The sequence below is a fragment of the Toxorhynchites rutilus genome, chromosome 2, assembly GCF_029784135.1.
Source record: "Toxorhynchites rutilus septentrionalis strain SRP chromosome 2, ASM2978413v1, whole genome shotgun sequence".
Taxonomy (NCBI): Eukaryota; Metazoa; Arthropoda; class Insecta; order Diptera; family Culicidae; genus Toxorhynchites; species Toxorhynchites rutilus.
Genome location: NC_073745.1, coordinates 300,882,752 through 300,900,749, shown reverse-complemented (window position 1 = coordinate 300,900,749; position 17,998 = coordinate 300,882,752). Strand labels below are relative to the sequence as shown.

General features: G+C 37.6%; 1 protein-coding gene across 1 annotated transcript in view; it reads left to right on the top strand.

Moving 5' to 3' along the window:
- The first annotated feature begins 585 nt into the window (after positions 1–585).
- Positions 586–17,998, top strand: part of LOC129767005 (diuretic hormone receptor-like) — a 20,527-nt gene continuing 3,114 nt past the window's right edge. Inside the window, exons 1-7 of the mRNA XM_055767607.1 lie at positions 586–628; positions 672–870; positions 960–1,062; positions 1,170–1,263; positions 11,140–11,220; positions 11,611–11,693; positions 11,777–11,887. Coding sequence (XP_055623582.1) covers positions 586–628; positions 672–870; positions 960–1,062; positions 1,170–1,263; positions 11,140–11,220; positions 11,611–11,693; positions 11,777–11,887 — 714 coding nt within the window. The remainder of the gene's footprint in view (positions 629–671; positions 871–959; positions 1,063–1,169; positions 1,264–11,139; positions 11,221–11,610; positions 11,694–11,776; positions 11,888–17,998) is intronic.

The window sequence follows — 17,998 nt, the reverse complement described above, 5'->3', positions numbered from 1 at the left end:
GAGGAAAATTAATGGGGAAAGTGACGGATCAATTGCTGGTTTTTGCCATAAAACGAGTTTTATCACAGACAAAAAAAGGGCTGAAACGGAGAAATGGCTTACAGCTTATTTGCTTTGATGCTATTTATAGATACTGCGTTTTTATCTCGTGCCCCAATTTCCGGAGGGTATACAAATAGAATGATGCAGCGCAACTTGCGGCCCTAATTCTTGGGCTGGAATCCGAAAGGCTTGAATTACTTACCTTGATGGTTATCTTTCAACAAAACCTAGAAATTGGTTCCGAGAAACAGATGAAATTAAGATAAGCGTCGGTTGGTTCGTCATTTAAGAAGCCGAAGTTGGGGTAAAAATAAAAACGCCCATCTGCGGACTTTCGGGCGGAAACAGCAAACACTGGTCGTGAATCAAAAAATTAACGACGGACAGAGCAATAAATATCCATTAAGATACGGGATCTGGGTGGGTAAATATTTTATCTTCCTTTTTGTCTTGTAAGTTGAACATGTTTGTTTTCTCGGAAATGAAACACCACGGGCCTCCGTGTCCGTTCGGGACGGGAGGGTGTCACTTGCTTACTCGTTAATGAAAAACTGTCCGGTAAATCCGGCAGCAGAATTTGATCAAAGTTTGACACTGTGATCTGTTTTTGTCTCCTCTCTTCCCTACAGAAAATGCCTCCCGGTATTGCAACATCGATGGCACGTGGGACAACTACACGAACTACGATGCGTGCCACCATCTGCCCGAGCTATCCGCCGTTTCGGAGTTCGAACCGGTCATTGAACTGCCAACATTAATCTATTTCGTAGGATATACCATTAGTCTAGGGGCTCTGGTGCTCGCTGTCACCGTGCTGATCTACTTTAAGTGAGATAACAACAATTTACTGAACTCTCGACTTTTCGCGTTACTTTTTCCATCTTTTCTTTTTCTCTTCCCATCCCTCCCAACCGCAGGGACTTACGATGCCTCAGGAACACAATTCATGTCAATCTTTTCTTGACTTACATTATGTCATCCAGTTTATGGATTATGATACTCTCTCTACAGGTAGGGCAGGTGCGTGGGACTAGGGGAAGGGGATTGGCTTCCACCCGCAGTACCGAATAATCACCCGTTTTCATCTTTCACAATTTCCGGTTGCACCTTCATCGCGGCGCCAACAGATGACAACGAGGCAAGAATTAGTCGGCTGTATATTTTTAGTCACGCTCTTTCATTACTTCGCCACGACAAACTTCTTCTGGATGCTGGTGGAAGGTAAGTAAGTCGATTAGCGAGTTTGCGGGAGCCCCATCCGCTGCTGACCCTGAGCTGATTGTGGTGACATCTTCTGGTGCCGTTTGGTGAAGGGGGAGAGCAGACGGAGCACACGGGAAGTTGGCGTAGTTGGTGTGATAATTACAGTAAATCATCAGATTTGTTCCATTATCTTTCCCATGGAAATTATTATTATTGTGAATGCTTTTATTGAAATTAGCACTAATTTAACACATTTCAATCCATTTGAAATGTAGAGGAAGATGATCCTTAGTCGACCCCTGAAAATAGTAGTTCAGTGATCGGCATAAATAATAGTACATCATGTATGATTTTCATATTGCTTCATAAATGCAATATGCTATGTAATTGACAGGCATGTTCCGAATCAGTCATTCTCTGACAATCGTGTTCCGCCGATGACAAAAGAGCTTAGACAACTGAAGACTCTAAAAAGGGCAGCACTCACCCAGTATTCCAGAGTTCGAGTGCGTCGCTTCGCTAATCTCGTTGTGCTGTCACATAGAGAACATTACTGTAGATTGAACCGAGTTCATAAGATGCAAAGTAGACACTCCTTTGCTAACCACCAGACACGCATCCAGCAAAAGCTGAAATGTAACCCAAAAGCCTTTTGGAAATATATCAACGATCAACGTAAGGAAAGCGGCATGCCTTCGACAATCTTTCTCAAACATGAAGTTGCCACAGACACCGAAGATATACGTCGACTTCTTGCGCTCAAACGCGAACATTGACAACTACAGGGGCATTTCCACCCAATGCGCCACGTCAAAGCCGTTCGTAGTCCTGCCGCCAATGTTGTTCCATTGTAAGTAACAAATCAGTAACGACCTGCACGGATTCATGCCCGGTCACTCCACAACTCCGAACTTGCTCGCCTTCACGTCGAATATCACCGACGGCATTTCGGAGGGATGCTAGACAGACACCATATAATGGGTGTTAAATAAAAAATGAGAATTTTTTTAATACCTTTCAGTAACTCAAATAAAGAGCGTAAAATTTTTTTTCTCGAAGAAAATTGCTCTTTGGGCTCCCTAGGAACAGATGGTGTGTTTGGTTTTGCTAGTTTGAATTTAGTCAAAGCAAAGATGGCGTCGAAACAGCACGTGCTCCGCGAACGCATTGTACGGTTCTACGAAACGCATTTCCAGCAAGGAAAAAAGTTCACGGTGGCACATTTTAAGAAAGAAAATGTACCTGTCAGTACGGTATATCGTATCCTGGGTTCCCTGAACGTAGAGCGGAAGGTTAGAAGTGGTCGTCCGGTGACGATAATGACGAAGCAGAGGAAGACATCGTTAAAGAAGCTTTTTGACAACAAGGACGCAACCAGCCTGCGTGACGCCGGTCGGAAAAATGGCTGCTCCCACGTATTGATCCATCGGACCCTCAAGATGGAAGGAATCGTCTGCAGGAAGAAGACGAGGTCGCCGGAGTACACGGAGGAGCAGATTGAGACGGTTAAATCACAGTGTCGGTGGATGACCAAAAAATACCGCGGGACGTTTTTCGTTCTGGACGACGAAAGCTATTTTCCGCTGTCCAAAACGCATATTCCAGGAAATGGTAATTACTACTCCAGCGACAAGTCATCCACACCGCCTGAAGTGAAATACAAGTTCAAGCACAAGTTTGAAAAAAAGGTTATGTTGTACATCGCCATTTCCGACCGGGGCATTTCAAAGCCTTGGTTTAAGCCGAGCGGTCTGGCAATCAACCAACAAATCTATCGAGAAGAGTGCCTCGATAAAACCCTGCTGCCGTTCCTGAACGAGCATCACGCGGATGGGAAGTACGTCTTCTGGCGTCAAGGCGTCTTCCCATTACGTCAAGAAAACGCTGGCGTATCTTGAGGAAAAAAAGATACTGTTCGTGCCGAAAGATCGTAACTCAACAAACTTGCCCCAGTGCCGCCCAATAGAGGATTTCTTTGGCTAATTCAGTGCCCTAGTGTATAAAATCAATTGGAGGGCCAAGGACACGAAGCAACTGACTACAAGAATCCGGAACTGTATCTGGAAAATGGACGTAAGTGCCGTACAACGTTCTTGTGAGAGCATCGCGACAATGTTGCGTCGAACAGCAGACCACGGCCCTTACTCAAACATTCACTGACATTTTTTTGAAGAAAATACATTATGTTATTAATAAAAAATACTGAAATCGATGAAAAAAATTTTTTTTTATATGAGATTGAAAAAATTCTCATTTTTTATTTAACACCCGTTATGCCGACATGTCAGCTGCCTTCGACAAGCTGAACCACGCAATCGCAGTGGCCAAGTTGAAACGCATGGGAGTCTGCGCTAATATGCTGCAATGGTTCCAGGCTTATCTAGCTGGCAGAAAAAAAACTGCTTGAAGATTGGAGAGCTTCTCTGCCCATGTTTGTATAGGAAACGTAAACGACAAAATGAACAAAATCGATTTTTTCGCTGTTTCGCATTCTACACAATGTAATACGTTTGCTCAACATGCAAACAAACATTTTTTGTTCGAAAACATTTGAGCAATTTTGAAAAAAATATTTCCAAAAAATTACTGGTTGTCCGCATAACAGACGTAATTCCATACAGCTTTCGTACATTGTTCGAAAATCAACAATTGTCAGTATTATGTGCTAAAAGCTAAATCTACATTTGAATCACATTCTTTGTAGAGTCCAAACATGGCTGTCACGATAATGTCTTATTACTTAGCGTTTCCTAATAGATGAATATAAGAAACCATTGAAACGCTGCTCATATAATTACTATTTTCTGTACACGATGAACAAAGAGAAGCAATAGTGTTTTTTAATGTGTTATAATTACCTAAATTTCTGCATTTGGATCTTCAAGCAGATAATGAAATAATCAGATCAGTAGTAAAATTAAAATAATATTGGTTCTTAGCATTATAACTCCTCGGATTCAACATTGAATTATTCCACATACTCAGCATTTACTTATACCGTTAGTGTAAGTCACTCCACCATCTTTATGCGATTGATCGTGATATCGGTAAATCATGTTGCTAAAATTACCAACATTGCAGATTGTTGTAAAGGCAATTAATTGAAAAACACGAACCTGTTGTTCTTATCATATTCCAAAGTATTCTTCAGGAAAAAGTATTTACTATCATAGACTCGCAACAAATCAAGAGCACCTTTTCCAGACATTTCACTAAATTTCTTCCAAACCTTTTTGATTTTATCCGATAACAACTGAAACTACCGACGAAGACGTTTTGACTATTATCGGAATTGTAAATACAAACGCTACAAACAGAGCAACCTGGTGATTACGTCTAGCTATGCGAACAAATGTTCATTGAAACGATTGATTGTCCACATAAACGCCATTTGTTAGCGGCGGCCAAATTGAATTTTCCAAGAGTATGGTATACGGAGTTTTATAATGACAGTACGATTAAATGTATGTTCCAAACTTCAGATCAATCATTCAACAGGTACGGGGGCAATTTTCTATTAATGTGGGACAACCCCACAAACATTCGAACATACATAGAAACAGGTTTGGGGACTGCGGCCATCTTGGAATTGGATTTTTCATTATCTGCTATGTTCTACTAGTCAAGCCCTTTCATTTGAAACCCATATTAGCTATTCAATATGGAATTATTATATAAATTATTCAAAATTTCCGAAAATCAAAAATAAAATACTCCGGATAATCAAGTCTAAAATTCCGGATAATCGAATCCCGGATAATCGAGTCCGACCTGTACTAATTGAATGAAAATCATTCTATAGAAATAAATTAATTATCGAATATTATATCATTGATACGTAAATTATAATTTTCTTTAGAGTCTTTTCACTAAATACCGGCATTTTGTATTTTATAAAGAACTAGCTGACCCGGCAAACTTCGTCCCGCCCAAAATCATTTTTCGTTACCACATTCACGTTTTCTTACTTATCGCACGTTCATGGGTCCTATCGCAAAACTGTTCATTGATTGATTTCCCAATCTTCCCTTTAAAATTATTAATAAAGTTATAAAATTATTATTTGTTTCTCCGTTACATGGAATAAATGTTTGATACAGAAAGTATGATAAAATGAAGACAGACCTAAATCGGACAATTCCTTTCTCGAGTTTTGCTCTTATCAACACATTCGACGATCCATTTTTTTGTACAGATAGAAGACGATATAGGAGTGCGTTTCATCACATTCAAATCCATTTCCACTTTCGAACGAAAATCAATTTCGTTACCCAACATCACATCGCTCACATCCCAAATTTGGCTCCATTTGCTTTATTAGTTCTCGAGTTATGCAGACATTTGTGTTTCATTCGTATGGCATATGCCAAGATTGATTCCATTTGCATGATTAGTTCTCGAGTTATTCAGTGCAACCCATATGTAGAGGGAAAAAAATATTAAACCACTTGAGTATTGCACCCTAAAACCTTCGTATGCCCAATTTGGTTTCATTTGCTTGATTAATTTTCGAGTAATGCAGAAATTTGTGTTTCATTCATATGGCAGACCCCCCCCCCCTTAAGAGAGAGGGGGAAGGAGTATCTAACCATCATAGAATTATTTATTGCACCCTAAAACCTCCATATGGCAAATCTCGTTTCATTTGCTTGATTAATTCTCGAGTAATGTAGAAATTTGTGTTTCATTTGTATGGCAGCTCCCCCTTAAAGAGGGGGAAGGTGTGTCTATCCACCATAGAAGCATTTATTGCATCCTAAAATATCCAAACGCCGAATTTGGTTTCGTTTGCTTGATTAATTCTCGAGATATAAAGAAATTTGTGTTTCATTTGTATGTATTTATGTATTATGTATTTTATTTGTATGTATTTTGTATTTGTATTTGTAACGGGAGGGGCCCTTAAAGAGGGAGGGGGAGTGTCTACCCAGCCTAGAAATATTTATTGCATCCTTAAACCTCCACATGCCACATTTGATTTCGTTTGCTTGATTAATTCTCGAGTAATGCAGAAATTTGTGTTTCATTTGTATGGCAGCCTTTAGAGGAGGAGGGGTCTCAAACTATCGTAAAAACCATCTCCGGCCCCAAAAACCCCTACATACAATTTTTTTACCTTAATCGGTTCAGTTGTTTCCGAGTCCATAAGAATCAGACAGACAGACAGACAGACAGATATCCATTTATATATATATATATATATATATATATATATATATATATATATATATATATATATATATATATATATATATATATATATATATATATATATATATATATATATATATATATATATATATATATATATATATATATACTAGCTAACCCGGCAAACTTCGTCCCGCCCATTTACTTGATTAATTCTCGAGTAATGCAGAAATTTGTGTTTTATTTGTATGGCAGCCACCCCTAAGAGAGGGGGGAGGGGTATCTAACCACCATAGAAACATTCATTGCACCCTAAAGTTTCCATATGCCTAATTTGGTTTAATTTGCTTGATTAATTCTCGGGTAATGCAAAAATGTGTGTTTCATTTGTACGGCAGCCCCCTCTAAGAGAGGGGGAAGGAGTATCTTAACACCATAGAAACATTTATTGCATCCTAAAACCTCCACATGCCAAATTTGGTTTCATTTGCTTGATTAATTCTCGAGTAATGCAGAAATTTGTGTTTCATTTGTATGGCAGCCCCCCCTTTGAGTGGGGGAAGGACTGTCTAACCATCATAGAAACATTTATTGCACCCTAAAACTTTCACATGCCAACTTTGGTTTCGTTTGCTTGGTTAATTTTCGAGTAATGCAGAAATTTGTGTTTCATTTGTATGGCAGCCCCCCTTAGAGAGGGGGGAGGGGTCTCAAAATATATCGAAAACCTTCCCCGGCCCCAAAAACCCCTACATACCAATTTTCATGTCGATCGGTTCAGTAGTTTCCGAGTCTATAAGAATCAGACAGACAGACAGACATCATATATATATATATATATATATATATATATATATATATATATATATATATATATATATATATATATATATATATATATATATATATATATATATATATATATATATATATATATATATATATATATATATATATATATATATATATATATATATATATATATATATATACTAGTGCTTATTCGAATAACGTTTCCAATTTTCATCTAAAACTAGAATTGAGATTTTTTACATTTTGGAATTCTTGCATAATCATTCTATCGGTAAAAACAAATTTGAATTTGCTAACCTGAACTTCATCCGAAGAAGGTTCCACTCACCGTCGCATGTGCCTGAGGTAGATCAACGAAAACGAATTACACAAAATAACTACAGCAAAATTCATGATCATGATCGCATTGTTAAAGTAGGGTAACGAATTTATTTTATTCACATCGCTTGTTTATCACTTTGGATATTGGAATTATTATCATTTTATCATAATATTATGGATTATCTCAGAAAGAAACGAAATTTACTAAGTAACTAAGTAACTAAGTGGGAAAACTTTGCGTGATTTTGTCGCAACTCTTTGCAGCCTCTGTAGAAGCCAACTCGAGAACTTTTGAATAAACTAGAAGCCTCAATTGAAGCTGTTGACTGCTCGCTGCCTAGAGCGATAAATCACAAATGCCAATTTTCATACTCTCGTCCAACAATGGAAAACAAATAGTTTAACGCATGTTTTATGATACAACAGAACACTAAGCGCTTCGAATACTATTCGCATGACGACTAAGAATCCATAAAAATTCATATAACCTCTCAGTCTTGACCTACGATGTTGCCTGCTGGCTAGCTAGAGCAATACAGGAACCGGATGGCGCCGGTAGCGGATTGAAATAAAGATGTATAAACTCGCCTCTAACATTGGAAAAGTCTGTTATATGATTAGATAATATTTTATTTTCCACGGATCGCTACCGGGCAGGGTTGCCAACCATATGTTTACTAAACCAGAAGAGTGCTTTGAAAAAAAACTAGAATTAACTGAATCCTGTAGAAACGTTCTATTTTAAGAAAATCGACATTGATCTATCTAAAATGTCTTTTATCCCTTTCCTATGCTTGATAACAGAATCTCTTTCGTGTAGTATTTAGATGTTGTTCATAAAATGGTGCAATAAACATTTCATTATTCATATCATTTGAGCAGTTCAGAAAGGCGTTTCCCACCACTCGAACATTATTGTGAAACAATAATTAAAAACTTTTTTCTTCTAGAACATCTGCAAAATATGGTTATATTTGAGTGAAACTTGAAAACTATCGTATTTATTAGTTCATGTCCATAAAATTGCTGATAGAAGATCGTTGCAAAATTAGATGGGATGATGTCATGGCATGGCAGCAACCCAGTTATCGAATTCAACTCGTTAACTGGGAAGAAACTTTGAAACTCCGAAATTCTGTAGAAGCATACTTTGTTCCATTGACGAAAAAACAATTTTTTTTGTATTCATTTAAAAAAAAAAGTGCTAAAACCTGCCTTTCGATTTGTGATGCGATCATTATTTATTGAGAAATTATTCATCAAAGACGAAGAGGATTTTTTCTTTTCAAACAAAAATATCTCTGTACTAAGGGTCCTGAAGGAACGCTATAGGAATAAAATGAAAGCTGTCTGATAAGTCTAATTAGATTTGCTATTGAATTAGTTTTCAAAAAATTGCGTTAGTCCTCAAAAATTTGAAAAAGAAGCAGAAAAAAATCAATTTATTCTTTCTTTTCGATATTTTCGCCAACTACATCTACACACACCAAGACAAAAATTTGCTTGTAGAATATTCCAAAACATCCCATCTTTATACGTTCATTATATGTACAAAAAAAATTGTATTTTATTTGTGATGAAAAAATCGGTAATTATCCGGTCAACCGATCAACCCAATACATTAAAGCTGGTTTACTGGGTTGGATATCAAAATTATTGTTAATTGCAAAGGGTGTCAATGAACGCCTGGTCCTAAACTGTACCTTGGAAACCAGGGGTACTGACAATGTATTTTAATTAGAGAGAATTTAATCATGTATACAATTTCATTTGTTTTAATTTCAAATGAGTGTTTTAAGGAAAAACGATTTCTCATAATGTTGAAATCTGTTATTAAGTTTATCGTGAAATTTGGGAAAAGTGTATCGAATATATTGTGTCTCTAATGCACCGAGTCACAAATCGATGGCTTAACTTCTTGGTTCGAAATAATCGCATCTATATTCTACATTATCCACTGTATTGTCCTGATTTGACATCCTTTGACTTTTAATTTTTCCCAACAACTGAAGGAAAATCAGGAGGACTTTATTGATGACATTAAAGTCGTTCGTATGAACACAAGCACACCTTCGAATCGAACTTATATGAAAAGTGTGTTGAGGTCGGAGGAAACTACTTTGAATACCAACATCAGCGAAGATCGAATAACTTGTTTTAAATTTAATTTTCAATATGAATCCTGAAACTTAATTGAGAGACTGTGCATAGCTTTATAAACTTGAATAAAAGGATAATTGGCAATGATTTTTTTTTCACAATTAGATAACAAAGTAAATATGAATATGTGAGTTTCATAAACAGAACTTCTAACGATTCTGATATGCCGTTTTTTTCATTCCCGTCTTGCAAAAGAACAACGATAATAAAAACAGTACGGAAACATAAATGATTTCCATCAGAGCCAGCAACTAATTGAGTTTCAGTGTTCCATAAAACTCACGGTCACGGTTCCGCCCGGAGCTACTAGCTACCACATGAAGGACACTTGCAAGTCTGACGTTATTTAGAACACACTTACCGTCCGCCCGAAGCATCCCGCTCCCATCCGGAATCAGGTGCTTGATTTATGTTTCGGGGTAATTACGGTACGATTAATTATCGGTGCGGATAAGGGAACCCGAAAAATGACCCCGTGTTTAGGTGCTCATTGTGCGCTAAGGGATCCGGATTCGTTTCCCCGTTTTGTTTACGGGTGGTTTAACAGAAGGTGCGTTAATATGATTTTTCCGGATTTGGTCTGTTGTTCTGTTGGGATTTAATTTAACCGGTACAGGTTAAACGACTCGTCAATTAGTAGGTGACGTGTTTATTCCTGGTAATATTGCATAAATAGCCTCCACGGGTAAGGGAAATATCGAGCAGTTTGAAGCCTGGATTCATGCGAGACCGGCCCCTAATCGACTGGTGCAGTATGCATAAAGTCTGTAATTGATTTTAAATTACATCTACTACACACCCATGTAAAGCCGCGGAAGACGCTGACGCTCCTCATTAGCCGCTCCATATTAGTCTCATCTGTTAGTCTAATCTGATAAAGCCACATGCTAATGTCAAGTTCAGTCAGCTTCCCCGCTGTTTCGCCATTTTCTCGCGGTGTGCCAGCGGAATGGGAGGATGGGCATGGGTAACGGTTTGAATTCAAACAGCTCCACAGTAGCTGGTTAGTCGATGAGCAAATAGAGCTCAGTCTGGGCTTAACAGCCTTGATGTTATCTCGTGAATTAGAAATGAGTTTACCGATATCTGTGGGTATGCTAACGGAGTGGGCCCTTACGGTACACACAATGCATCTCGTCGTCCGTTTCTTGTAGACTGAATAAGTCATGATACAAACTGTGTGCGCCGGCCTGTAGATTAATTTACAATCTCTAATTGATATACACCCGCATTTAGTCGCATCCCGTGGGTGCGTACGGAGTCGGGATCAGCATTCGTCTGCTCAACTTCCTCGCAACAAACGGCTCAGACCATGTCCTTATTATCATATTCTCAGTTTGCGGACATATCTGACATTCCACAACTGTCATTTCCCATTCTCGGCATTACAAGAACAGCATTCGAACAGTGTTTATCTTGACTGTATGATCTTTCTCTTCCCTCTGACAGGTCTCTATCTGTACATGCTGGTGGTGCAAACGTTTTCCGGTGACAACTTGCGCTTTCGGAAGTATGCCCTAATTGGATGGGGTAAGTTTCTGCACGAGTGAGGGTGGAACACATAACCAAGGGGCTGGGTTGATAATCTAGCCTGGCGCACAATTTAGCTCGTCTGGAAGTGCCACTTCAACCGATTCGACAATTTCTTTCAAGTCCTTAAAGTGACCTGACGCCTTCCCACTCCCATTCCCAGCATCATTCGCCACCATTCGGCCCGAAGACACAATAAACGGAAGTACGCTTTCGGAAAATTAATTCCATTTCATTCATTACAAAAGGGAACATTTATATTCAAGTAGCCATTAGATTGTGCCCTCATCCCGCGCGCTGGAAGCAACAGCACTCTCAATACAAGCGTCCTTTTATCTCGTCTTTGTATGTTACGGGCAAACGAACACCCAACGCGCCGCCAACGCACAGGAGGTCCTTTAATCTTTGTCGGAGCGTGGGCACTCACAAAACCGTTCTACTCGGCCGATACGGCGTCGGAGCATCCTTCCAAGGTAGGGGCCGGTTGCGATAAAACAAAACAATTACTGTTGGTGATTTGTTTCGTTCTCTTTTCTTTCCCATGGAACATTGACAGCTCGAAATTGAATGCTCGTGGATGCGGGAATCGCACATCGATTGGATAATCCAAGGGCCCACCTGTGCGGTGCTGATTATTAATCTCATCTTTCTGCTGAGAATTATGTGGGTGAGTAGAGTTCGTTGTAATGATATAAATATACAGGGTCTTTCAGATTAAACGCTCACGCAACAATTTTTAATAACTTCTACAATAGTGAACCGATTTTAATTTTTGAAAAACGAAAATAAAGCTTATTTTAAGACTTTTTCGATGTGATGGCACAACTTTAACATCACGACTTCGATGCTGTTGAAAACCCGAGTTATTTCTTCTTTAGGCTCCTCCAAATTTTGTGGCTTATTAACATAGCAACGGTCCTTCACGTACCCCCAGAGGAAGTAATCGACGACGAGAAACGTTGAAATTCTTACCATAAGAGGGCAAAGTTTCGTTAAGGCTTCGGTTGCTCGAGTAATACGATTTCACCAAAAATATACGTTCTTGTAAATTGTTTCATGAACTTGTAAAAGTATTACTACCGTATGGCAATCTTATCACAATGAATTTAGCTCGCATCACATGCAATTTTATACTCACTCGGGAAAATATAAGAAACTTAATTCTGGAATTTTATAGTACAGGTCGGACTCGATTATCCGGGATTCGATTATCCGGGATTCGATTATATTTTCGAAAATTCTGAATAATTTGTATAATAATTCCATATTGAATAGCCAAAATGGGTATCAAATGAAAGGGCTTGACTAGTAGAACACAGTTATTTATAAAAAATACAAATCTAAAATGGCCGCTACCACAAGATGGCGCAATATTTTTTTTTCAAAGCGCCATCAATATGAAAGTGCTCGACTGGTAGAACACAGTAGATCATGAAAAATCCAAATCCAAGATGGCCGCAGTTCCCAATTAAACAATTAATTTTTAATGGTTTCATTCAGCTTGCCCAGTTTGTATGTATGTTTGAGTCTTTGTAGGGTTGTCCCACATTAATTGAAATTTGACCCCATTCTTGATCACTGATTGATCTGAAATTTAGAACATACCTTCAATTCTACTGCCATTAAAAAACTGCGTATTCCATGATTTTGAAAAATTCAAAAAAAAAATTTAGGCCGCCGCTAAAAAATGGCTGAATGGCTTGACTTGGAGAATACACTACATTATGAATAACATAAATTCGAAAAGGTCACCGCCACAAAATAGTCGACTATGTATTTTTTGTAATCCTCTCAATATTGGTATCAAATGAAATGATTTGACTAATAGAATACAGTACATTGTCAAAATATCCCGAAGAAAGTTAGGTTAGAAATAAAAATTTAAGAAAAAAAGTTGAATGGTTTTGTTGTAGAGAAGTATACTAATGACACAGATAATTTACTAAAAACTAGAAAATAAAATAAGCAGAAAAACTTTTTAAGTTAAACGGTTTAATGTACTAAAAGCTAGAATATAATTAGGCAAGTAGCAGTTAGTAGTTACACATACCCGAATGACATTCACCCGATTGTAACAAATACCCGAATGCAACATATACCCGAATGGACATTTACCCGACAAATACCCGAATAGGCATTTACCCGAATGCAACGTTTACCCGAATGTGACAAATACCCAAATGCGACATTTACTCAAATAGAATGTTAACCCAACTAAAGAAGGAAAAATTCCGACAAAACATATTATGAGTCTTGTCGGATCTTCTGTTACGAAGTAAAATGAGAAAGTGTAATGGGGAAATTCGTAGAAGATGTTGAAGACATCGCTGTGTCATTTTTAGAAATAAGTGTAGGCACAAGTGACATGCCTTTCCTTTCCGTATTGCTCTTTAAGGCCAAGAGATCATTCAGAAATAAGCATATGTTATGGAATATTCCGTGGTGCTCCCTTGGCTGAGTGGTTAGCGTCATAACTAACATGCCGGGTGTTCGGGTTCGATTCCCGTTCTGGTCGGGGGAATTTTTCGTCAAAGAAATTTCCTTCGACTTGCACTGTGATCACGCGTATTCTAGAGCTTGCCACTCAGAATGCATTCAAGGCGTGTTATTTGGCATAGAAATCTCAACTAAGTACTAATAAAAATGACGTAAGTAATACTACGTTGAGACGGCGAAGTTCCTCTAGGAACGTTAGTGCCATTGAAGAAGAAGAAGATGGAATATTCCGAAAATTAAGCAGGTAACTTTAACATACAAAATTTAAATGAAAATGTGAAAACAATAGATAACAAAACTAAAAATGGTACTTACGTATTTAACACCGCAGCGCAGTATTTATCATGTTTTTTTTATTTCGTGATGAAATTTATTCTGATATCAACGTAATGGGAGCGAAGTCCCCATTTTACGAGGATAAGGAACCGAGGCGGCACTAAGCCGCCAAGGTGACGCAATCCGAATCGGCCGCCGACCCGCCGTCGGAAGCGGCGGCCTCTCGCAAGCAAACCTGTATTCCACCGATTGCCCGGTTTGTTTGAAACATAGGAGACGATCCTTTAGTCAGGTCAGGGCATACGCTTACCTGGTGCATTACGTTTGCCTGGTTAATTGTGCATGTCATGTACTTTGATCTCCGAATAAATTTAATTGCGATAAAATAAATTCATAATCAAAATTGTACTTCAGTGCTATAATACGTATGTACCAAAATTGTCAGCTTTCTTTTAAGTAAACGGATTGCGTCATCCATATGAATGGATAAACTTCATAATACATTATAAAACTGCATTCTTTCATTTCTCATCATTATTTTTTATTTCTTTCATTATTTTCAATAGGATTTCATTCAACGCCACTATTTCTCAAATTGCTCTACCCACGAGCATACTTTGAATGGAAATGAACACTGATAAATATACAAATACTTCCTAATAATAATATTTGTGTATTATTCGAATATATCCTTTGTTCGCATTCGGGTAGATGTCACATTCGGGTAATTGTTACGTTCGGGTAACTGTCGCATTTGGGTAAATGTTACATTCGGGTAAGTGTAACATTCGGGCAACTGTTACATTCGGGTAATTGTCGCATTCGGGTAAGCGTCAGTTCGGGTAGATATTACATTCGGGTAAGTGGAATTCGGGTGAATGTCTTCCGGGTAACTGTCTTTCGGGTGAGTGGGTTTCGGGTAAATGTGACACAATCGGAAATTCAATGTTTAGTTTTTACCTAATTTTCTTCGGAATATTTTCATGATTTACTGTACTCTGTTAGTCAAATAATTTCATTTGATACCGATATTGAGAGGATTCCAAAAAAATACATAGTCGACCATTTTGAATTTATGTTGTTTATTATGTTTTGTGTTTTCCAAGTCAAACCATTCAGCCCTTTTTTAATGGCTGCAAAACTTGATTTTTTCAAGATCATGGAACACGCAGTTTTATAATGACAGTAGAATTAAGGGTGTCTTCCAAATTTCAGATCAATCAATCAACAAAAACGGGACAAATCCTATTAATATTGGACATCCCTACAAACATTCAAACATACATACAAACAGGTCAAGCTGAATGAAACTATTTAAAAAGTAATTAGTTATTTGGGGACTGCAGCCATCTTGGATTTGGATTTTTCATTATCTACTATGTCCTACCAGTCGAGCACTTTCATTTGATACGCATATTGATGAGGTTTTGAAAAAAAGGCACCATTTTGTGGTGGTGGCTATTTTGGATTTCCTTTTTCAATAAATAACTGTGTTCTACTAGTAACTCCCTTTCATTTGATAGACATATTGATGGGGTTTTGAGAAAATATGTAATCCGCCATTTTGTACCGGTCGCCATCTTGGATTTTCAAGATCATGGAAAATGCAAAATTTCCAAATTTCAGCTCAAACGGTCAACAGGAAGGGGATTAAATTTCTATTAACATGGTACAGCGCTACAAACAAAGTTACAAAGTTTCAAAGTCACAAACATACAAACGGGTCAAGCTAGATAAAACCATTAATAAATAAGTGCAAATCATAATTATATTACGTTAGCCGAGAGAAAATTCGTTTTTTTATTATTCGATTATCTGGTGGATTCGATTATCCGGAGAGAGAAAAAATCAACACTCCGGATAATCGAGTCCGACCTGTATTTGAATTAAGACATGCTTGATGCGAGCAAGATTCTATTTTTAGCGCTAATAACATCTTGCTCAAATCAATCTGTCTTAATGTAATTTTTTGTTACCAGGAAACAAGGAGCCCACATCATATTCGGAGAGAGGTTTCTAACTAGAATGTTTCAAATACATCCCAATTTTATTTCCTATTTTTGGGTGAAGATTTTACTTTCTTTTTTTCTTCTATTCTTATTATAAATACGAAAAACTATGAGATTTTGAATAAGGCTTTTAGAGCCACTGAGGGTGTTTTGAGGATATTTTTTTCTTTCACGAGTAGGCTTTTTTATCTCAATCTAATTTTATAAATTTGATGCTCAGAGTTATTTGAAACCTCAGTGTTATTAGGCTTAGCCATTCAAGTTTCGGTGATTGAGTTTTTAAGATATTTCATTGGTACAGCTATTCCTTGAAAATATCATATAATTTTTGGAAATTGATTCAAAAATGATAATTATAAAGTCGGTGCTAGGAATAAAAAACAAATAAATATATCGAAAAAATGAATGCTTCCAGTTCTCACTAATTCTAACTATTCAATAATTGAGGTACCATTTTTGATAGCCAATGGAACAAATTTCAGAGCCGTTTCGCCTCATTGCTCGAAGAAATGTTGTTAATCACTCGCTGGCTGGAGCATAAGTATAGTATGTATTGAAGGCGCAAGAAGCTGCCAACGGGCGGAACTTCTTTTTTGCTTCGTGTTCGACTACGCAATGGGAGCGGTATATTATTTTTGCGCCTCGTTGTTGCATTGATTGCCCGTTATTGACTACGTGGGTTGGAAAGCACACACATGCAGAGAACAAATGTACGGTAATATGGGATTGCTTTCAATTTTAGTTAATTTAATCGGAGACTTGAACTCTTTGCGGTTCCTCATTCGTTGCGTGGACACCGACTGGACAACATCGTTGCTGGACGAGCTGGACGGCGAGGGATCGAGTGCCTTTCTCAAGGCAAGAGGGTGGAGGGATAATGCTGGAGTAGAGTAAAGTTTTCCAAGGGCCTTTCTCAAGGCTAGAGACGAATGAACTGAAATAGTTTAAAGTCTCTATAATACAATACCTTACCTTACATTTTTCACTTAAATTTGTCACCGATGCTTGAGAAAAGGAAGGGTAGAAGATGTCAAACTAATTATTTTTGCGGTACATGTAGTCGAAAACCAGGACTGCATGTTGGGAACTGTTTCGAAAAATATCACACGAAGAAGAATTATGGATTATAATTGTTATATACCGCCATTCCATACCAAACCGATATAGTAAAAAGTTGTAGTTTTGTTCGATATCGTAAAATATTGGACCAGTATATTTTTTAATATTTTTATCGGAAGGTTCGATACAGCACTACTGTACGCTAAACTTTATTGAATTGGATGGTTTGTGCAATAAAAATATACGAAAAAAAATACGAAGAGGGGGTGTTTTGAGATATTCAATTTTTGAGTATTTTTTTTTATCTGTATTATAGTGACTTTCAACTCATTTGGCTGGTTCGTCACTTCTACTTCCATTTTTGGAAGAATGTTGGGATTGAGATTTGAACTCGTGACCTTTAGCGTGAGAGGCATGGATGTCTCCCAAGTTTTGTAAGTTTTGTAAGTAAGTTATGTAAGTTTTGAGTAAAATTTTTCAACAGTGTATCTTAAATGTTATTTTTACTAAATCGCTAATTGATTTGCCAACAACTTTGTCGAACATCATATTTTAATGAGACAGCTGTATTTTGAGTCACGATTTTCGAAAGAAAGACCAATAATTTTGAATACGGCCTTTTAAAAAAGCTGTTGAGAGTCGTAATTTAAATCGGTCATATTATAACGAAAATTATGATTTTAGGTAGCTTCCTTTTTTGGAAGAATGTCGGGAGGGAGAATCGAGCTCGTGGCCCTCAGCGTAAGAGGTACGGGTGTTACCATAATTTGTATTACTACTGTAATTGGTCCTTCTACCCTATATCAAAATAAATCTTTAGAAACAATCGAGTCAATATGCAAATCATCAAAATCCGTTCACAGCAAAAATGGTTATTACGTCAAAACCTTTTCCAAAAAGATGGGACATTTAAATGTCTTTCATTTGATGACAAGAGA